This window comes from Chiloscyllium punctatum, chromosome 2 (genome assembly GCF_047496795.1).
Source record: "Chiloscyllium punctatum isolate Juve2018m chromosome 2, sChiPun1.3, whole genome shotgun sequence".
In the NCBI taxonomy this organism is placed as follows: domain Eukaryota; kingdom Metazoa; phylum Chordata; class Chondrichthyes; order Orectolobiformes; family Hemiscylliidae; genus Chiloscyllium; species Chiloscyllium punctatum.
In genome coordinates, this window is record NC_092740.1 from 146,819,509 (window position 1) to 146,843,607 (window position 24,099).

The 24,099-nt window shown below is 37.5% G+C and overlaps 1 protein-coding gene and 1 long non-coding RNA gene across 8 annotated transcripts in view; one reads left to right on the plus strand and one right to left on the minus strand.

Moving 5' to 3' along the window:
- The window catches only part of LOC140491490 (E3 ubiquitin-protein ligase RNF38), a 399,192-nt gene that overhangs the window by 238,982 nt on the left and 136,111 nt on the right, over positions 1–24,099 (plus strand). For all 6 annotated transcript variants that reach the window (XM_072589767.1, XM_072589776.1, XM_072589784.1 and 3 more), the window contains one exon: positions 21,842–21,912. In XM_072589767.1, the coding sequence (XP_072445868.1) occupies positions 21,847–21,912 (66 nt within the window). In that variant the 5' untranslated portion in view covers positions 21,842–21,846. The remainder of the gene's footprint in view (positions 1–21,841; positions 21,913–24,099) is intronic.
- LOC140491521 (uncharacterized) overlaps positions 8,605–24,099 on the minus strand; it is a 36,452-nt gene continuing 20,957 nt past the window's right edge. For both annotated transcript variants that reach the window (XR_011963327.1, XR_011963326.1), the window contains 2 exons: positions 10,145–10,315; positions 8,605–8,901 (listed from right to left, as the gene is read on the minus strand). This is a non-coding gene — a long non-coding RNA (uncharacterized lncRNA). The remainder of the gene's footprint in view (positions 8,902–10,144; positions 10,316–24,099) is intronic.

Sequence of the window (24,099 nt, forward strand, 5' to 3'; positions counted from 1 at the left end):
TAAGCACTGACCTGTGTGGTATTCTGCTAATTACAGTTTTTCAACTCAAGAAACATACATTTATTCTTTGTTCTAGATTAGAGTGGTGCTGGAAAAGCACAGCAGTTCAGGCAGCATTCAAGGAGCAGGAAAATCGATGTTTCGGGCAAAAGCCCTTCATCAGGAATAGAGGCAGGGAGCCTGCAGGGTGGAGAGATAAATGAGAGGAGGGTGGGGAGAAAGTAGGATAGAGTACAGTGGGTGAATGGGAGTGGGGATGGAGGTGATAGGTCAGAGAGGAAGGTGGAGTGGATAGGTGGAAAGGAAGATAGGCAGGGAGGATAAGTCATGGGGGCGGTGCTGAGCTGGAAGTTTGGAACTGGGGTGAGGTGGGGAAAGGGGAAATGCAGAAACTGGTGAAGTCCACTGATGCCCTGGGGTTGAATTGTTCTGAGGCGGAAGATGAGGCGTTCTTCCTCCAGGTGTCGGGTGGTGAGGGAGCGGTGGTGAAGGAGGCCCAGGGCCTCCATGTCTTCGGCTGAGTGGGAAGGGGAGTTGAAATGTTGGGCCACAGGGCAGTGGGGTTGATTGGTGCGGGTGTCCTAGAGATGATCCCTAAAGTGCTCTGCCAGGAGGCATCCTGTCTCCCCAATGTAGAGGAGACCGCATCGGGAGCAACGGATACAATAAATGATATTGATGGATGTGCAGATAAAACATTGATGGATGTGGAAGGCTCCTTTGGGGCCCTGAATGGAGGTGATGGAGGAGGTGTTGGTGCAGGTTTTGCAATTCCTGCGGTGGCAGGGAAGGTGCCAAGATGGGAGGGTGACTGGACGCCTCCTAGCAGAGCACTTTAGGGAACATCTCTGGGACACCCGCATCAATCAACCACACCGCACTGTGGCCCAACATTTCAACTCCCCCTCCTACTCTGCCGAAGACATGGAGGGCCTGGGCCTCCTTCACTGCCGCTCCCTCACCACCAGACACTTGGAGGAAGAACGCCTTATCTTCCACCTTGGAACACTTCAACCTTAGGGCATCAATGTGGACTTCACCAGTTTCCTCATTTCCCCTTCCCCCATCTCACCCCCGTTCCAAATTTCCAGCTCAGCATTGTCCCCATGACTTGTCCTACCTGCCTATATTCCTTTCCACTTATCCACTCCACCCTCCTCTCTGACCTATCACCTTCATCCCCACCCCTATTCACCCATTGTACTCTTTGTTACCTTCCCCTACCCTCCTCTCTGACCTATCACCTCCATCCCCACCCCCATTCATCTATTGTACTCTATGCTACTTTCTCCCCACCCCCACCCTCCTCTCATTTATCTCTCCACCCTGTAGGCAGTCTGCCTCTATTCCTGATGAAGGGCTTTTGCCTGAAACGTTGATTTTCCTTCTCCTTGGATGCTGCCTGAACTGCTGTTCCTTTACAGCACCACTCTAATCTAGAATCTGATTTCCAGCATCTGCAGTCCTTGTTTTTACCTATTTATTCTTTGTTTCCTATTAGTTAAAAATATTTTATCCATGCTTAATATGTTACTTTAACATTGAGTCCCTAACTTATGTGGCACCTTATTGAATGTCTTTTGAAAATCCAAATATGCCACATCTAATTTTACCCCACTATCCGCACTATTCCTTCGAAGAACTTAGTGATTTCTCTTTTACAAACCATATTTTATTTATACACTCATGGGATGTGGGCATCCCTTTCTGGGCCACCCAGCTCTTGACCTCCTTAAAAACAAGGACAAAAGAACAGAACTTGAGTGGTGGCCTTGACAACAATGTTGCATTTGACTGAATGTGGCATCAAGTAGTTCTAAGAAAAACCATAGTCAGTAAGAATCAGGACAAAAACTTTTGTTAATTATAGTCATACCTGGCACAAAGGAAGATGGTTGTGGTAGTTGGAGATCCGTCATCTTAGTGACAATATTATAACTTTTGTCCTAGTTTTTTTTGTGAAGAATGGGTCAGACGGGAATCGAGCGGTCTACTCTGAGCTAATAAAGTAAACAGCTTGTGAGGCATTGGGATTTTTAAAAAGTTGAAACAATAGAAGTGGTCTGAATGGGTGGGGTCAAGGTCTACAGAACCAGGATTTTTAGTTTAAGGCTGTCTGCAGTTGCTGGGATCTTGAAGCTGGATGTGGTAGCTCTTATCCCTCTCTCTGTTACAGCTAAAAATTGGGATTCTCTTCCTACTGCTAGAATTGCATGCAAGACAATCTATTTTACTGAATTTGCCTTTGCTAAGGGTGTGTTTATGGGGTATTGCTATATTGGAACAGTTAATTAGTAGTAGCTTATATATCATTTTGTAGATCACTCCAATAGTTGCAGTTAAGCCAATTCTTTCATTTCTATTTTGTTTGCATTTCAACTGCTCTATAAAATAGTTTGTTTTGCTTAAAGTTTGACCAATCAAATTGCATCTGGAACACAATGCCTTACACTTACCGCTAAAATAATAAAAAGTTAAGATCTAAGCTGCTTTAATCTATTTTGAGGGAGTTTGGCCTGGTCTGGCCCATTACATATAAATTTCAGGATATCTCTGTAAAAGATCCTCCGAGGAGTGTCCGAGGCCCAACCATCTTTAATTGCTTCATCAATTGCCATCTTTCCATCATAAGGTCAGAAGTGGAGTTTATTTGGTGGTGATTGTGCAATATTTACACCATTCATGACTCCTTAGATGCTGAAGCAGTCCATGTCAAAATGCAGCAAAACCTTGACAATAACCAGACGAGGGCTGACCAGTACCAAATGATATCTGCACCATACGAGTAGCAGGCAAGGACCATCACCAACAAAAGAGAATCCAGCCATCTTCCCATGACATTCAATGGCATAATTATCACTGAACCCCCCCCCCCACTATCGACATCCTGAGGTATTAGCATTGACCAGAAATTGAATTGGACTAGCCACATAAATACTATGGTTACAAGTGCAATTCAAAAGCTAGGTATCCTGCAGGAAGTATCTCACTTCCCAACTCCCCAAAGCCTACCAACCATCTACAAGGCACAAGTCAGGAATGTAATGGTATTCTCTCCATTTGCCTGAACAGTGTAATCTACAAACATTAATTTCCTCCACTGTCAACGTTCTGTAGCAGCAGTATATACCATCTACGAGATGCATTGCAGAATTGCAGAAATTCACTAAGGTTCCTTAGCAGCAGCTTTCACTCATGAGCAGTGCCCTGTAGAAGCAAATACATGGGAACACCATCACTTGCAAATTCCCCTCCAAGCTACTCACCATCCTGACCTGGAAATATATTTCTGTTTCTTCAGTGTTACTAGATCAAAATCTTGGAAATTCCTCCCTAATAGCATTGGGGCTGTACTTATACCAAATGGATTGCAGCAATCCAAGAAGCTACCACCACCATGTCAAAATCCTGGGGTATCATTGATTAGGAGCTGAACTGTGCAAACAGTATATACACTGCCTACAAAAGCAGGCCACAGTCCAGGCACCATGCTGCCAGTAACATGCCACCTAGTTCAGTAAAGCATGTCCACATTTACTGGGCATAACTAAAGAATATGATGGAATATTGTCCACTTGTCTAGATAAATGCAGCTCCAACAACACACACTCAGGTGAACACCATTCACCTCACCCATCACCCTCAGCATTTGCTTCCTGCACCATTGATGTACAGTGGCAACAGCGTGTATGATGTCCAACTCACCAACAACTCCTTACACATCTGAAGCCTTTTTACAACAGTAAGGACAAGGGCATCCAATACCTGTAATTTCCTCTCTCAGGCACATACCATTCTAACCTGGAACAATATCACCTTCACTGGCGCTGTCAAAATCCTAGAACTCCCTTCCTAAGCTATGGGCAATAAATGCTGGCCGAACCAGCAATGTCTGCCTTCTGTAGGTGAATGTAAAGAAATGGACTGGATCTAGCCCACATGGTGTACTTGCAGCCTGTGAACATTTGTTTTCTGTGCACATGTATGGCCACTTGCATAAGTTATTTGCTGCTTATTGGAGAGTGAAAATTTGCATGGAAGAAGCAACTGGGGTTAAACTGGAAAGAAGATCACAAAAATATATCTATATCTGAATAACCTTTTTCATTACAGGTGGTACTTAGTGTGCACGACTAGCATCTGTTGAGTATTTCTGACAGGCACCTTATTTATTGTTCCTACCTTGCTTAGTTGTTCCTACCTTGGATTTCATTTCCTTTATATATCCATAATTCTTTTTCTTCAGTTTCTGTCTAAAGACAGACCTGATTCACAGTACTGTAATCTCCCCCACTAATGGGGTAACAAGGCAATCGTTCTGGGATAGGAATTGAACCCCAAGCTGTTGACACCATTCTGACCTGTACCAGCCAGCTACTTTATGAGCAACGTGTTCCTCTAAGGATTCTAAGTGGTTGTGGCAATGTGCAGTTAATGTGTGGTTGTTGTCAGGAGCTAAGGAGAATGATAGCAGAGATTCAAGTTGTCTTATCACATAGCTTGCCAGGACTCACTCTTCACTTCTGCCATTGACATCTGTTAAAAGAATTCACAAGTTGATATTAACCTGTTTGTCTGCATTACAAACGCACTTCTATGGGTTATCAGGTCCTGGGGTGGGATTTGAATCCCAAGTTTTTGTCTTTGCCCACTGTGCCGCAAGATTGCCTGTATATTGACCATTATTTCAGTTTAAAATTTGTAAACTTTCTTAGGATATTGATTCTTTCATGCTAGCAGTTTCATTGAGTGAAATTTGTTTATTTGTGAGTGTGTGTGAGATTCACATGCATAATTCCAAAAGTTAAATTCAAGTTTGACAGAAATACAGTTCTTTTAGTATTTTATTGTACAGTTCATAAACTTTCAAGCTGATAAAATGAAACCTTTATTGCTGTATGTTTGCAGTTCCCCTGTGCAAAAACTGAATCACTGTACCCTGATCTCCTCCATCACTGCAACAAAGCAATAAAAATCTCATTTGCTTCAGGTGTTCAAAGGCCTAGTTTCTTCTTATACTCAAATCTAAGTAGAAGCTCTCATCTCTTGCTGTCAGTGGCTTTACCCTTAATCCTCCTTCATCTGTCTATGTTCTTGTCTCATTATCTCCTTTTTTAGCCTCAAATAGCACCTCCACATCTTCACTGTTCAAACAGCCTCCAGTTCAATTTGTTGCATGCTGTTTGTAAATAAAAAATAAAAATAAAAATTTATTCTTTTTAATTTTGTATTTCTGTACCTAAGGTGGCACGAAGGTCTGTAATGGTAGATGCTTTATTTCTTTGTTTTCTTAATTTTCTTTAAGAATTTGTACTTAATCTATACCGAGATATCTATGAAGCTAATGTGGCACCCTAAGTGGCGACTTGCAAACTTGTCACTGTATGCATGTAACAATAAAGCCAATTTTAATTTTAATCCATTCTGAATCTCTGTATAGAGTCATAGAGCCATAGAGATATACAGCATGGAAACAGACCCTTCGGTCCAACCCGTCCATGCCGACCAGATATCTGTGAAGCCTTTGTCAGCATCTTCATAACCTGGATAGGAAGAAAGAAAAATCTTGTTCTTTGACTCTCAGTTCAAGTTTTTAACATTTCTCTTCATTGGAGTATCACTTTTCTGTTTGTTGTCTCTATAGCCAGTAGAGTAATAGATATGTACAGCGTGGAAACAGACCCTTCGGTCCAACCTGTCCATGCTGACCAGATATCCCAACCCAATCTAGTCCCACCTGCCATCACCTGGCCCATATCCCTCCAAACTTATTCATTTACCCATCCAGATGCCTTTTAAATATTGCAATTGTACTAGCCTCCACCACTTCCTCTGGCAGCTCATTCCATACATGTACCACCCTCTGTGTGAAAAAGTTGCCCTTTAGGTCTCTTTTATATCTTTCCCCTCTCACTCTGAACCTATGCCCTCTAGTTCTGGACTCCTGCACCCCAGGGAAAAGACTTTGTCTATTTACCCTATCCATACCCCTCATGATTTTATTAACCTCTATAAGGTCACTCCTCGGCCTCTGATGCTCTGGGGAAAACAGCCTGAGCATTCAACCTCTCCCGATAGCTCAAATCCTCCAACCCTGGCAACATCCTTGTAAATCTTTTCTGAACCCTTTCAAGTTTCACAATCTCTTTCCGGTAGGAAAGAGACCAGAATTGCACGCGATATTCCAACAGTGGCCTAACCAGTGTCTTGTACAGCTGCAACATAACCTCCCAACTCCTGTACTCTATACCCTGACCAATTAAAGAAAGCATCCTAAATGCTGCCTTCGCTATCCTATCTACCCATGACTCTACTTTCAAGGAGCTATGAACCTGCACTCCCAGGTCTCTTTGTTCAGCAACACTCCTTAGGACCTTACCATTAAGTGTATAAATCCTGCTAAGATTTGCTTTCCAAAATGCAGCACCTCGCATTTATCTGAATTAAACTCCATCTGCCACTTCTCGGCCATTGGCCCATCTGGTCAAGATCCTGTTGTAATCTGAGATAACCTTCTTCGCTGTCCACTACACCTCTAATTTTGGTGTCATCTGCAAACTTATTAACTATACCCCTTATGTTCACATCCAAATCATTTATATAAATGATGAAAAGTAGTGACTAGGTACCGATCCTTGGGGCACTCCACTGGTCACAGGCCTCCAGTCTGAAAACAACCCTCCACCACCAGTCTCTGTCTTCTACCTTTGAGCCAGTTCTGTATCCACATGGCAAATTCTCTCTGTATTCCATGAGATCTAACCTTGCTAACCAGTCTCCCATGGGGAACTTTGTCGAACACCTAACTGAAGTCAATATAGATCACATCTACCGCTCTGCTCTCATCAATCTTCAAAAAATTACTTCTTCAAAAAACTCAATCAAGTTTGTGAGACATGATTTCCCGTATACAAAGCCATGTAGATTATCCCTTATCAGTCCTTGCCTTTCCAAATAAATGTACATCCTGGCCCTCAGGATTCCCTCCAACAACTTGCCCACCACCGACGTCAGGTTCACTGGTTAATAGTCCTCTGGCTGTCCTTACCACCTTTCTTAAACTGTAGCACCATGTTAGCCAACCTCCAGTCTTCCAGCATCTCACCTGTGACTATCGATGATACAAATATCTCAGTAAGAGGCCCAGCAATCACTTCCCTAGCTTCCCACAGACTTCTAGGATTACTTTGATTATTGTTCTGGTCCTTGTCTGTTTAAGCTTACTGACCTAGAGATTGGTCCTCCTTCCATTACCACGATGCTGGAATCAAGAATCCTTGCACAATTCTCTACAGTAACTCATTATTGTCATGATCTCAAAATCATGAAAATCGTTACATCTTTCTCTGCTCCATCTACTACAAGCTTTAGGTTTTCAATATTAATATGTGTTCAGAACACATTTAATAAAGAACAAACCATTAACTACTTATTTGGAATTTCATGAAAAGAAAACAACCATTTGTTTGTTTTTGAACACTTAATAAAAAGAATGTTTGTTTTGCTTTACCCAATTTAATTTGGGGCATGTTGATTGAAAACACTTTACTTTGGATATTCTGGTCTCTGAAACCAGTTGGGGATAAGGGAATAAGGAGTCCTCTAGCATTGCTGAATGTTGGAAGTATCTAAATGACTAATACCACTTTAGAAAGTTCTAGGTGCCATTTTCTGAAATACCATTTCTGTGATGCCGTATGGTGTCATGAAATCAATAATCACATGATCAGCTTCTGAAGCATGAGGTTTCAAATTATTTTGCATCTAGTTTGTTTTTAATGATTCTTTACCCTGGAAATTTAAAGTTGGCAGACTAACAAGGATATGATTTACTGTATAGTACATGATGCATATATATCAGCCTGTTCTCTACAAGTGTGTTTGTATTTCTAGTACTCATCTAATACATAAACTACTCTTTTTCAGTAACTCAACCCCAGCCCAGCTTCCCGCATCTCTTCACATTATTTTCAGATATGTGACTGCTCTTTTTGTATGAGGATCTTGTTTCACAGACTGGTTTGTGGTGTGTGTCTCTGTAAATGAGAATCTACATAAAAGTCTTGTTTAAAAAATTCCCTTACTAAAGCAAATTAAAAGCAATCTTGCAAATGTTGCAAGTCCAGAGTTAAAGTAATATTAAAGTTAGCATTTTGGGTGTACAAACTTACTGTCAAAACTGAAAGGGGTCAGCCCAGTCTAAGAATAAATAAACAGCAGTTGAGAGAATCAATGAGCAGACTGCAGGAAATAGTTAAGAATTTGAGTGGCTACCATTTTGTTTTTGGAATGCTGGAAAGAGATAAATCCCAATAGACAATCTGTCACACTGACATGAATTTTAAGCATAAAAGAACAGAAGATGCCAAGTTCAAAAAAATGTGAACTGCTAGAAATAAGCAGAGGGTTTGCTGTTACCCAAACAAGAAGGCACACTAATATGACAGCCTTATTTTGTCCTTGTCTTTTCTGCCACCAGTTTGTCAAGAGCTTTTAGATTATGATAAACATTTTCTGACCATAAATGTGGTCAATTGCCTCTTTTCATAACCTTTTGATTAAATATTGAGAGCAAACTGATTATTTTTAATAGATAGTGTTTTTATTTCAGACCAAGTAATTCAGTAAACATCAATTGTACATAATTGGATTTCGTTTGGTAATTTTAATTCAATATCTTTAAAAGCCTAAGTGGAAATTAAACTTAGAATTCTTATTTGCATTGGCATTCCTAGAATAGCAATGTTCATGTTCAGTTTGCATGAAAGTAGGATTCTTCAGTTTTTAAGAAGCAAACATTTGTCACTTTTAGTAATGTCCCTTTGTCATTTTTGCAACAGTCGTAGAGTCATAGAGATGTACAGCACAGTCGTCGGAATTTTTTTGACTCTGCAAACTGACCTGCAGGAATCACAAATGCAGATGTTGAAAAGTTCATAAATATATGGAATATGTTTAGGATCATAATAGTTTCTTGGAGTTTTACTGAAGTAAATTGCAGCATTTTTTGGTTATCGATATTGTACTGACAGCTATGGATTTCTTGGTATTCACCTACTGAAATGTGGTGGTGGTAACCTATTAGTTCATTAGTATCATTTTTATTCAAAATTTAGAATGCTGATCCTTATCAAATTTTATCAAAAATCCCAGTTATGAGTACTGACAAGCTGGAAAGAGTGCAGCAAATATTTAATGAAATAATTTAACCTTTGGAGTCCAATAATTGAGGTGAGATTACACAAACTAAGGTTTCCTTTTTTGTTCTCAATCTGCTTTATTTCCATTAAGCAAACGCTTATTCCTTTTAGGAGGAACATGATACCTGAATGTTTTTATTGAGACACATTTTCAGATAGTGAACTCTGCATGTCCATTATGTGGGACATGTGGTACTCAAGCCATATGTTTCCTACTAATCTGCATTTTGTTATGGCAGAGGCCAAGGTCACCCACAGGGACACCTAGTTCATATTTTGTTGATCCTCATCCATCCAACTGTTGCCATTGAAGTGCAGAAAAGCTCCTGCAGGGAACTTGATTTTTGGCATGGCTTTACATTTGAAAATTACCATTGGCTTTAAATTTGTTCCTCTGGCCATGTAGCCAAGTACCACTATGAGTCATGCCTGCTTGTGTCCTGAGGTTTCGCATTTGAACTGTTTTCAAACCTTTCCATTCCCCAGTTCAGTTGTTGGCATGTCAAAATTCATGTGACGTTTCATCCATATTGCTGATGTGGCATAATGGGCTCTCATTTAGTTCCACTTTCTGATGGTGAATTGTTGTCAAGGTTTGTCGGCAGTTTCTAAACAATCTTAGTTGTCTTCCACACTAGACTTTTATGTTCCAGAAAGTAGCTACATCAACTAGTTGTTGCTATTAAGTTTTTGCTGGACTCCAATTTTGATTTGGCCCATTTAGAGTGTATATGCAGAATAAATTTTTGGTGATGTTACCATGCTGATAACCTTTGAGAACCTCACGATCAGGCTAGCAGCTGGTTTTTGTTTTCATGATGCATTCAATTTTGTGCATCTTCAAGGTAGATTCTCTCTTTCCATTCTGGCCAAAGTTTTTCAATAATATTGAATTTATTCACTGCAGCGTACATATATGAAATAGCAATCATTATAACTTTTACCTTTAAATCAGCGCCGGACTTCATTTATTTTGTTGGAAGGCTAATTTCTCCTCTTCTTTCTTCATGTACTGTGTAGCTGCATCTTAACACTGTTGCACCATTGCTTTTTGATCTCTGTAGCCCAGTCATAAGATACCTGAAAGGTATATGGTCTGAGAAATGGAAGTTGACCTAATGAAGCAAGAATAGTATGTTGTGGATAACAGGGGATAAGGACTTGTAGAAAAATGAGATTATTTTGTATCATGATCCTTGCTAATTCATTATCCAAAATACCAGTAATACCCTGGAATAATATATGATTAAAATATTTCCTGAAAGTCAGAGGCCACAATGTTATTCAAAACTGGCACAAATGCTTCTTTTATTATAAAGTAGTGCATACTCTGATCACGTGTATCACTATGGGGAGCTGATAGCATTCATAAAATGTTTTGACTTCTTTATCTCTCCCAATTTCATGTTCATCCTTTGAATTTTAATACCATATCACAGTCAGGGTCAATATTTTGTTGTTCATGCAAATGTATAGATTAATCATAAAATTCCAGTGCGATGTCAAGCCTTGCCTGAGCTGTTTTATGAGACTGAGTTTTATTAGTGTGGCTTTAGTTAAAATGTAGCTGTATTGATATTTAGCTGAAGCAAGCCACACACTGCAGAAAGTATGAAAAATGTATTGCTGGAAAAGCGCAGCAGGTCAGGCAGCATCCAAGGAGCAGGAGAATCGACGTTTTGGGCATAAGCCCTTCTTCAGGAAGCCCTTGTGAAGAAGGGCTTATGCCCGAAACGTCGATTCTCCTGCTCCTTGGATGCTGCCTGACCTGCTGCGCTTTTCCAGCAACACATTTTTCAGCTGATCTCCAGCATCTGCAGTCCTCACTTTCTCCCACTGCAGAAAGTATGTTTGAAAAGTTCTATCATCACAAAATGTCTCAACTCTGGGAGTAAATACCTGTAGTGCTCGTGGATAATAGAAGATCTGCTTAGTTTTACGCTCAAATAAATGTGAATTATTCAAGTTTGAAGCCAATCCATATTAAAATTGCTGGAGAGATTTAGCTAAATCTGCAGATTGGGAATGGAGTAGATGTTTGAGTCTAGAAACCCTTCTTCCGAATTGTTAAAGCAACTTCTATTACTCTATCTTAGCCTCTGCATGCCATTAAAAATTTAATTTCGTTAACAATGGAAATAATTATCTTTGCTTTGCTATTGAATTGTTTGTGAAGGGATCACCAATGTTCCATTAAAATTCCAATGTATCTGCAGTTCTATTCTGTTTAGACTACATTGTGAACCCCAGCTCCTATAGCAGTGGTTTGGCTAAAGTTTTGAAGTTTGCTCAACTGTGAGATCGCATTTGACTGGAACTGTACAGTTGGTATTTTCACAGTTTATTATCTTCCCCAATTTCATCTATTTGAATTTTATATCTGTTCTCAGCTGTTGCAAACATATGCAACAACTAATGCTAGCTGTCTCTGTGACTTACTCAAAAAGCTTTTGTTAAAAAAAATACTAACCAGTTGCAGAATGATTCCCTTCAATTCCTTTCCGTAGTTTAGGGACTGAATTCAAAATACATGCTCCAAATATATCATTGCTCTTCGTAAAGCTTTTTTTTCAGCATGGGGTGCTCAGAAAAATACCTTACTGTGTAATTTTTAAACAAAATTTCTTTAGTCGTAAGATTTTAGCAATCATACATTCTTAAAATGCTAATCAGTTAAAATTGAAAAAGATGATAGGTAGCTATATCAAAGAATGTAACCTCAGTCACATGCCTTTACCTTGAATGAGATGCAGAAAGCTTTTTAAATTTCAGGTTTCCTAGCGAAATATTTGCCTGGCAATTTAACTTGTAATGTTTATTGGATACCAACCAGATTGGTAAATAAAAGAAGTCTGACTGGTAAAACTTAAACCACAAACAATGTTGCTCTTGCTATACTCCAATTAAAGTCCAGAAATTTTATATTTTAAAAAAAGTCAAATATTAACACTTTCTGGTATCAAAATACTACAATCCTATCAATGTAAAAATGTAACTGTTTATATCACAATGATTATAACAGAAATAACATGAGTGAATTTGATTATGCCATAGTAAATTTATTTTTGGAATAAAAATTAGGCCTAGATTTAATATGGCTATCCAGACTTCAGGTATTCTATGACTGAAATTTGGAGAGGTGTAACAGTAATCATAATTTGTGGTATATAATTCCAAATTCCCCACATATGACTGGTGTACTAAGCTGACAGTAGTATCAATGAATGGTGCCTTCCTCATGTATTGACCAAATGTTTGGCAAGGTGCTGCTCAAATTTGATGGGCCGCACTTGTAAATACCTTGCAAGAACTGTAGCGTAAACTACATTGGATAAATAGTCAGAAAACTGGCCACCAGGATACACGAACATCAGCTAGCCACAAAAAGACATGATCCAGTACCACTAGAATATTTACATATAGATGAGGAAGGACACCTTTTCAACTGGGACACCACATTCATCCTAGGACAAGCCAAACAAAGGCATGCGTGAAAATTCCGAGAAGCATGGCATTCCAACTGGAACTCTATCAACAAACACATTGACTTGGATCCCATTTTACCACACCTGAGAAAAAGAACAGGAAATGACATCACCAAACGAAGGAAATCTAAACATATAAATAAAAAGTGGGCCATATCACCAGTGCTTCATCTGGAGACTCACTGACATTACCTAGAATGGTGACGAAATGTCTGAAAACGAACCTTCCAGCTCCTCAACCCAAGCTATAAATCTTCTCAAAACTTACTAAATAACATCTATCATCATTTCAGGACTGCAAATAACTCCAGCATGTTTTGTCCAGATTTAGAATGATTTCAACCTTTTGGCTTCAATAATTGCCTGTTACTTAATGTCATGTAGTGTTTTACCACATAGAGATCCAAATGAATACAGTATATCAAAAGAGGCAAGTAATAATGTCACCAGAGTATTTCCTGCCACTACAATAGTGTGATGAAACTAAACTACAATATCATGTAAATGTCCATTCTAATTTTCAAGATTGAAATAACTATTTTAGACAGTGTCCTTCTGGGCCACATTACATCCCAAATATTTTATATCCAATTAATTACTTCAAGTATAGCTACTGTGTACAGAAAAGTCTTAAATATAGTGATGAGATATGACCAGATAATCTGTTCTTAGTGAAGCTGGTGAGGGATAAAAGTTGGTTAGAAATCTAGGGAGAATTTCACTGCTGCTTTCTAAATCATGCAATAAGGTCTATCATCCACAACCGTGAGCGCCTTGTTTTCTGAAAGATATATTTTCTGAAAGATCTCTAATAATGGTGCATATTAATAATGGTGCATAATAATCTGCCTATGTTTTGAATTCCGTCTCTGAGAACAGAACTTGAACTCACTTTTGACTTTGGTTTGAATTTTACCACTGAGACAAAGCTGATGCTGATTTCACCTAAGCTCAGCGAGCTGTGTGGCATTTTAACATCTGACCATTCTGGTACCTTGTGCTTTTTGCCACCTATACCAGTATGTGGGTCTGGGTGAGGGTTATTTTGAGGTTGTTCTTTGCCACCAATCCTCCTTTTGTCTTTGATTTGTCTTAGTCCTATCTCGTGATTTTCTTTTGGTACCGGATACACCACTATTGAGTATCCATGTAAACTGAACTGTTCTTAAATAATAACAATATTTGTTTATTTATTGCATGATAGCTATAAGTACAACTATGTTTGGTCAGGCATGAAGAGGTGGTGTAGAGACATTTGCTACCTCTGAAGGATAGAGTAGAGCTCCTTGCTATACTATTAGACTGTATGTGACACCCATATCATGAGTTGAGTCAATGTAGCAAGAACATAGCTCCTTAAGAACAATTAACTTGTACAACAATACCTCAACTGACTACAATGTAATTGCAGGCAATATTAAAATCTCTGTGACTTACTGATTGAATTCAATTTCATCATTTTAATACCAGCAAGATGAGGAAAATTTGAAAATAAAATCAAGATGAAGAACTTACTCAATTTTTAAAACTTTAAAAAAAAGATAATGGGATAAATAATGAGGACAAAGATATTTAGGATCTGATGATTTCCACCCAAGGATATTAAAAGAAGTACATGAAAAATTTGAGTGATGAGAAAGAACCAGTATGGATTTGTGTAAGGTAAATCATTTCTAACTAACCATTGAATTTTTTGAGGAGATCATCAATAATATAGGTGAAAGGATGTTGTTGAGTGTCATTTATGTGGACTTCCAGTAAGCATTCAATATAATTCCACAAGGTCAGAATTTTATTTTGTCTGGGCATGGACTTGGGTAGGAGGCTGAGATTGGGATGATGAATATATCATCCAACAGTAGGAAATCATTAATGGTGTCTCCCAGGGATCTGCTCTAGAGTATATTATTTCAATATTTCAATAACTGAGATGAAAGAATAGAGAATTGTTCATCCAGGTTTGCTAAAAACAAGTGGTGGGACTGTACGTCATATAGATTAGACCAGAGTCTTGCAAAGAAATATCAGTAAATTAAGCAAGTAGGGAAAAACTTGCAAGTAGTTGGAGTTCATTTTGGGAGACTGTGAGCTCATCCATTAATAAAAGCAAACATCTTTTCTGAACATCAAGAAGTTAGAAACTTCCAAGGAGCATGTATGTACAAAAGTTGCTGGAAACTAGTGGATAGGTACAAAACAATCAGTGACTTGGGGAATTTAATTCTTGTTTCGATGAGGCTGGTATATAATGGGGTGAAAGTTATGCCTTAATTATGTAGAACTCTGGTAAGACCTTATCTGGTGTACTGCATTATGTTTTGGGCACCATTTCTTAAGGAAGTTGTATTGCTACTGAGGACAATACAACACATGTTTAGCAGAATAATAATGGGGTTTTGAGGGTTTTATTATAACGAGTGGTTGCATAGCCTGACTAGTCTTGCATTCTTTACAGCACAGTGATAAGTGTTAAGATGATTTACGTATTCAGTTCCTCTCTCTGATTGCATTTCGAGACTAAGGACACATGATCATAATTTAGAGTTTGATGACACTTCAGGTCTGAAGGTGGGAAGCATTTCATACAGAGAGTATAAGAAAGTGGAACTTTCTCCCCAACGAAGTAGTAGGGGGTGTGTTACTGAATTTATTCACGACCGTGTACAGGAAGGAAACTGGAGTTGAAACCACAACCAGATCAGCCTATTGAATGGTAGAGCTGGGTCACAGGGCTGAATGGCCTGTTCCTAAGTTCTTGATTTCTATTTCTTACCATTGCAGTGTTTCAAGAAGGTGGCTCATCACCTCCTTCTCTGGAGTCACGAGGGATAGGCAATAAAACTATCCGCAAATCATGAAATAATTAAAACTAAAAACGGAGACCAGGTTAATTGAATATTTCAGAAATAAGACTGATATTTTATTTTCTGAGCTGAGACTATTAGAGGCCATGGACCAAGATGGGTAAAAGGATTCAGTTATAGGTTGACCATGAATTATCTGAATAGCAGAACAGCCTCAAGCTGTCAAATGGTCCACTCTTGACCCTAACTCTGAAAACAATTGGCTGCAAGCATATTAGAGTTATTTGGTGAAAGCTTTATTTGGTTTAAGATAATAATGCAACATTATAAGGATATTTGCCGTGCACTGTTAAGAATCAATTTAGGTAAAATTGGTGCTGTATTGACATTTGGTAACTGCACCAGGTATTTTTGCACTTCCATGTGCATTCAAACATACAAATATTGTTACCTGATATTCTTTATTAAGAATACTGACTGTAAAAGTGTAAAGACAGTCTATAGTCTGCTGTTCCAGTATGTCGTGTGTATGAACAGATATACTGCAAAAATGTAAAACTTAAATCTGCCCTTCTTTGCAATCAGACCATAATTTCTTGATGGTTTGCACCTGACGTATACAATACAAGCAAAAATAGCAGGTTTGGGAATGTTCTGCACAATACCTGACCTGAATTTTTCATAATCTCACAGAAGCTAGAACATTTGTATTCGTTTTGCTGTTGACTGAGATTAGATGAAGTACTCAATCTCTGGAACAACGGTGGATAATCACCATGACAACTGTGAATAAGTTGGTAAAGGAATTATTCCTAAATGGAATGCATAAATGAATAATAATATGAAGATACTCAAAAGTTAAAATTTAAATATTTTTTCCGGTTGAATATAAAATATCAGTTTGTATATTGCATTTTGTTTGAGATGCCTTTAATATTCCTAGGTGAGATGATTAATTGCATTCGTAAAGTTAATAATTGCAACTTTTATAACTTTTTGAACATTTAGGATTGTCATAAACTTTTGTTAGATCTCATGAATTATGTTTTTAATGTTTGTAGTAATTTATTAATTTGGCTACAGTAATGAAAATTCTACAGGAGAATATGTTTTCAGTTAAGAAATAAAGATGCTGAACCACAATGTCTTATCATGTAGGACACCAACAATGTTGAAAAGCATAATAGAACAGATGAAATAAATTTGTATTCAAATTATATTAAATGAATTCTTGGACCATTTCAAACAAAAACTCCACCCATGACCATTTTGTTTAAAACTATAATCGTTTCGATTAAATAACTATTTAAGAGGAATAAACTATATAAATCAGATGGATAAAATGTAATTTCTCCTCTTATTGTTCTGGGTTGCTAGTTTAGTTTTATTTCTAAGAACCAAAACAAATCATATGATAGCTATAGAAAAATAGTGAAATTGCAAGACAGTATCATGGATTGACAAACTGTTGGGGGTAAATATATCTAATGTTGTGAAAAATAAAAACAATATATGATGCAATGATATGTCAGCCTTCAGACTGGGGTGATAAGTTACCAATAAATTAATGTTGTTTGAACTTTTATGTAGGGATGATATTTCTAATGTGAAAATACAGTTAAGCATAAATCTGCCCATGTTACTAAATATTCTGTGTTAGATTCTAGTGGAATGTGGTAAACAGAAAGAAGTCATGCTCTAGTCCACGTGATTGCAGACCCACAGCATACTAGTTTACTTTTAACTGCCTTTTTGACAATCAGGATGGGTGATAATACTGGTGTAGCCAGTGACACCCACTTCCTAGAAATAAATAAAATAAAAACAGGGTCGTAATCTGGAATTTTGGAGTCATGAATTCTGAGGTAGCTATAGCTACTGTAGAGCCTTGACTATGTTAGAGCAGTGCTCTAGAGCAAGACATAAAGATATCTAACATGGAAACAGGCCCTTCGGTCCAACTCATCCATGCCAACCAGATATCCTAAAGAATCTAGTCCCATTTGCCAGCATTTGGCCCATATCCCACTAAACCCTTACTATTCATATACCCATCCAGATGCTTTCCAAATGTTGTAATTGAACCAGCCTCCACCATGTACAATTAGGAATTTTTAATCAAGTGACATTTGGATGTTGGTATCCCCTGTATTTTGTTTTTGTGAAGCAGTTTAGTAATTAACTGGGTAAGTCTTTTCAGGAGCATGATCTTAAACCTGTATGGAAGAGAGTAGATGACTGAAAGCTTCCTGGAGTGTTTGGTTAGAAATGTGCATTGGTTATTCAGAGCTGAGAAAATCTAAAATCTCAATGGTGTGAGGATTCAAGGAGGCAAACTTCACAGCTTATAGGACAAAACTCAGTGAATAAAAGCAGGATTGGACAGGGATGGAAATTTTTTTCTTTCCTTTTGAGAAACAGTAAAATGGCATTGGGAAGTAGATGGGACTTTATTTTACTATGTGTTGTGAAATCTTTCAAACTGCATCATTTTTTTTTATATTCCTCTCGAGTAGTAAACCTGTTTTATTGTTAGAAGCAAATTTGCAGCATTGTATGTTATGCTTCAATGAAAGACAACCACATTAAGGAAAAAATGTCTTTGGTCTCCCAACAAGCCGCCTGCAACATTTCATGTGTAACCTCCTCTCCTCTTCTCACCTTGAAAGGCCTTAAAAGGATTCCTAGGTCCAATGGTGATTTTATATGTAGTTCTTTCAATTTAGTGTACTGTCACTGCCATTGTAATGCCACCAGCTTTACATTGTTTAGGCCAAGTGTATGTTGAGTAACTGCTTTGTGAAGTAACTCTGTTCAGTCTGCAGAGATCATGTGAGTTTCCACTTCTCAACTTATTTTAACACTTCACACCTTGCTCTTACACTGCCCTCTGCCTCATTCAGTGTTCCAAGAAAGCTAAGTATAAGTTCATTTTCAGCATCTTGTCTTTTGATAAGACACATCATAGCCATGTGGACTCTAAAGTGTAGTCCCACACTTTTAGACAGTAACCTCTTTTGTTCTTTGTGTATGTACTGTTATGGTTTTGTTCCATCTTGTTCTGCTTTCAGATGGCAATTGTTGGTTATTATACCCTTCCCACCTTCTGATCCATTTTTGTTTCCTTTACTAATCCCATTTTGGTTCTATTTTTGGCCTTAATTTTCCTGCTTACCATTGTATCATAGACCTTCCATATTGTTTTCTCTTACATCTGTTCCTCTTATCATCCCACTGTTAGCATAGACCTCTTCTCACTTGCTATTAGATTTATAATTTGTCCCATTTGCATGAATTGACTTGAAACATTTAACTCTGTATGGAACTCTACAAGTGCTGCTGACTAGAATTTTCTATTTCATTGCTAATTGGAGCAATATATTGATGTTTTCCAAGTATTTCAGTGAAGTCTCTACTCCAACTTGATTAATCCTTTCAACCTTCAAACCTTGACACTGCTATCTGCCATGTCCTGCCTCCAGTCTTGCATTGAACCATGCCAGATCATAATAGTTTAAATTCTCCCCAATATACTATCCTTTCTGCAAGAATATTGGTAATATTTAAATTAATTAGAATTTAAATATTACCAATATTCACCTTTGATATCACCTTATCCTGTTCCAGAATTATTTCCAATGCCTCAAGTATGTAAATTCATTTCTTCTTACAGCAACTGTGTAGCAACACCAGTGGCCCTTCTCTGGCTATCCAGAATATGACATACAAAGCTATCCAGAGATTTAGGATTTATTTTTCCCTCAGTTTTGATACCCTTCATTCTGAAATTATCAATCAAGAATGATGATCTTCCCTGAAAAAAACATTAGCTCTAACATTAGAACTTAATTCATTGTTTGGAAGATGCCACCCTCAGCAGTATGGCACACAACATGTTTCAATTAGTGGATGGAAAATATAATTTGGTAGAGAAAGTAAAGAAGTAATGGGCTTAAGAGTGGTAAAAATGTAGGATATCTACTCCTCACATTGACTCCATGCGCATAATATTGAAATGTATTGCGGAGTGCTGGGGAAAAATACCAGCATCCACTTTCTCAAAATACCATCCAAAATCAATGTGCATTGTTGCAAGAAGATGTGATGTGAATTTGAAACTGATGTGTGGATGTTACTTTTCTCAAACAGAGTGCATTAATTTTCAGACCAATAGAAGAATAGCTGACCTATAGAAATTCAGTTCTTAGACCTTCTTTAAAAATGACAAGTATAAATGCATTTGACTTCCGACTTACTTCTGTAAAAGAAAATTAGCTTTTCATTTTAAAATTAGTTATGCAATTACAGTAAAGAGTCCTGATGTTTCAAGCAAATTATAATGAGCTTATATAGATTTGTTTGAGTAAATAGATAGAAACTTCCTGTGTTTAATAGTAGTGCTACTTTATTTAAAGCATATGACTAAGTATTGCAAGTTCTCTAACCTTGACTACATAAAGGATACATGGGTGTATATAGGCTGGTAACTAGCACAGACAGGCTAAAAATGTTAAAAATGAACTAGCAGCTACACAAAGTCACTTTGCTTTTCAGCTTGAAAGTAGTATTTCCTTTGCAGACTTCCTGAATCAAACTTATAATATGCTTATTCAATACAAATGTTTGTAATGTTGCATCAAAGGGGGCTTGAATTTTGTTTCAATGAAATAGCTAATGGTAAAGATGAGAGAAATTCAGCTGTTTCATGAACTGAACAATCGCCTGGTCAAACTACTGAGTAATAATTAATAAAATAGAATGATGCACTATATTTTAAATAGCTTTACCATTCTTATTTTAGTAAATTCTTTCAGTTCTATAGGCCCTCCTTCAAAACACTCTTCCTTTGAGAAATATGTGTCAAGCAATTGGGTATTCAATAATAAGCCTCATTATATTGTGAAAGATTTGAGGAATATAAATAACTGGCAAAAATTTTTAATGTTGCCTTGTTATGTTAGTTCTGAAAATGTAACTTAATTTGACTGTTTAGCTATGGGTGAAGAGCTTGCTAGAAAGCAACACAACTAGTCAAATGCTAGCTCAAAAATGACTAAAATATACATGGCAAATGCCTTACACAGGAAACATTGTGTAAAACAAATGAAGAGGAAAGTCAGTGTGTTAATAGTAATATGATTATGCTACTCTTTCTTGAGGTTTTGCCTTACCAACATTCATTTTCTTATAGTACCATCCAAATTTAGTGTGCATCTGTTTTGTGACTATAAAAGCTGGATTTTAAAGTTTAGAATTTTAAAAATTAATATCTCTTTGAAGAAGCTATTGCTCAATAGGTGCCATGTAGGCCAAGATGATGCATTGAAGGTGTGAGGTGACCAATGTGAGGCTGTCTGTGTCCCAATGTTCAGACTGATTTTAATCTAGAAAAGGGACTTGGAACAGGCGACAACACAAAGTGGCCAAGCAGAGACTGATAGCCAAGTTCGGTACCCATGGGGATGGCCTCATCCGGGACCTTGGGTTCATGTGACCCTACTGCACAACCCACATAGACAGAGACACACACACACACGTTTGTGGGGTGAATTTGTATTTGTAGAATTGCAGTTTTTGAGCAAAATAAAATGTATGCATCCATGTAAGATTTTGTAAATCCCTTTTTAAAATTAGAATCAGTTTGAACATTCGGGCACAGAAAGCCTTACACAGGGCACCTCACACTTTCAATGCATTACCTGGGGCCAACATGGCACCTATCGTTAAAGTTCACTTGAGAATGTAACTTTAAAAAAAATTCTGGGATTTACATATGAAACAACTGAAACTAACATGGTTATTCGAAAAGATGAGACTTAAACAAACAATCCAGGTCTTTTTCAATATATAACTGCAGTTACATCACACTGTAAACATTTGTGGTAAATTCTGTATCTTATGATCTTATACTCCACAATCACCTGATGAAGGAGCAGCGCTCCAAAAGCTAGTGCTTCCAAATAAACGTATTGGACTATAACCTGGTGTTGTGTGATTTTTCATTTTGTGTACCCCAGTCCAACACTGGCATCTCCAAATTATGCTAGACAAGCTAGGCAATTCTCAAACAATCAACATCTTGAAATAAAGCAGCCCACCACATCTTTTTAAAGGAAATATCAATTTGCCTTATGTCTGAATATTAATATTTTTTGTAAGAAAAAACAGCAGATCCAGATCTGAATCTGCACCTTTGCCAAAATATTATTCAAGCCTTCCTTGGGTTATCCCCTATCTCTTTACTATGTTTTGTGGAAGATAATTTCCTAGTTTTTGGGAAATATTGTTCATGGATGGATAAACAAAAATTTTGCTGCTAAGTTACTCATTGGTATTGTCTATAATTTCATAGGTGGCATGGTTCCTTCCTTTCCCTATCACCCAAGTCCATGTGACCCTCCTTTCAATGAAGACAGTGATAAGGTAAGTTTTAAAATTTTATTTAAATTCAAATTCAAATTTTCTCCTTTTGAATGAAATGAGATTTGATATGTACAGTAGCCTGTGTTGTGGCTAATTTATCCTCTTTTGAAAAAATTCTGCATATCTATTTCTAGTAAAGAGGTGTTTTACACAGACTCCCAACACTTTGAATGATGAATGATGCAGTGCACTATTGGGTGATAAATGTGTTAATGAGTCGTTGTGCTTAGACTAATGTAGATACTCATTGAGAACATGATCTGAGTACAGGGGACACTTCATGAGAATGATGTAAAAGAAAAGATATTGAATAGAAAAAAAATGTCCTTTCAGATACCAGGATGAAAACTAAGGATGGAGTTGATTTTAAAATCTCTTTACTAATAAAGTTAAAAATACATTGTTTTTAGTTGAATAGTTTTGTCAAGTTTCATTAAGAGCTAATTACAATTGGTCTGTTCTATAAGGTGTCAACAAATCTATCTAAGCAAGGTGAAAATTAAGATAAAGCATTTTCATCACTATCTAGGTTTTGAGTAGATGTTTTCTACAGATAATATACTTTGGATTATTTGCTCTATTTTTATTGTTAGGAGCATCTTGGACACCAAATGTTAAGAATTATTGATTCAGAATTTGAATTAATATTTTATGTTCAACATTGGATTCAGAGTGTGAAAATACTTACTAGAGAGGTTGATTTGATAAATTTGTTTTTGGTTTATATGCTTTGAATTACAAGATTGCAAACCTGTAATAATTAAATGCAGTTTTATTTTTGGTTTGCATGAATAATCAATTTAGATAAGTTTAACCTTTACTGTACTGTCTAGCAATCATTCATCTGATAACTAATTAGTAAGCTAGTTATATCATAGATGATTATATTATCTGTAATTAACATCTTGTATTTGAAAGACACTACATAAATTGAGAAAAAAACTCAGTTATAATTCACTGTGTTGTGTTGGAATCATTCTGGAATTCTTGTTGAGCTCCCATATTTAGAAACTAACTTTGCACACAGTCTGAGAGTTTCTGATTACAGAAGTCATTGCCAGAAGCACAGTCTGAAAATAACTCTTCCATGTTAGATTAGATTAGGTTCCCTACACAGTGTGGAAACAGGCCCTTCGGCCCAACCAGTCCACACCGACCCTCCGAAGAGGAATTCACCCAGGCCCATTTTCCTCTGACTAATGCACCCAACATTATGGGCAATTTAGCACGGCCAATTCACCTGACCTGCACATCTTTGGCCTGTAGGAAGAAACCGGAACACCCGGAGGAAACCCACGCATAAATGGGAGAATGTGCAAACTCCACACAGTCAGTCACCTGAGGCAGGAATCAAACCTGGGACCCTGGTGCTGTGAGGCAGCAGTGCTAACCTCTGAGCCACCATGCTGCCCCAGATACTTCTGTAAGAAAACTGTTTCACATGTGTAAGATCAAAATCTAGCAACTCCATTACAGTGAACCATTTCATCTTATGTTAGAAAAGACAAGCTACACACAGCCTGTACCTATATATTCTAATTGTGTGCCCTATTGTAACTCATTGTGGCTGGGCAGCCTGCACTTGGGAATACATTGTGAAAACTCGTGTGATTAGCTAAGTAAGTTTTCTTTGCTGATGATCATTTGATGAACAAAATTACCTGATGCACCAATTGCTTGTGCATCTAAGTCTAAGAAATGGAAAAGAACATTAAGCAACCTTTTTAGTTATGGCATTCAAATAACACAAGAGACTGGTTTGTCAAACAGTTTACATAATGAAGGACTGTGCCAGATTTTCACACCTTCATGTATGCAGGGACCCAGGCAGCTGGGTCGCAGATGCTTTATTTCAATTGTGTCATATTTCAAGTTGCACGATTAAAGTACAGTTGGTAGTTTTACACATTTTAGTTGAAGCACACAATAAAATTATTTCACACCAATGAGGCATTATTAATGCATTGTATACATATTTTAATACTGTTTGATTGTTACAAGCAGTATCTTTAATAAAAAGACTGCAAATCTGCAAAAATGGTTGACTTTTTGATGTAGCATTAATGTCACTTAGTTCTTTCTAAAATAAACTTAACTGATTTTTCTTGAGAAAATGGATTTTCCAAATTCCCTTTTGTGAATACCTTTCTGTTATTGTCTTGCAATTCTTTTATGATTTTCAACTGT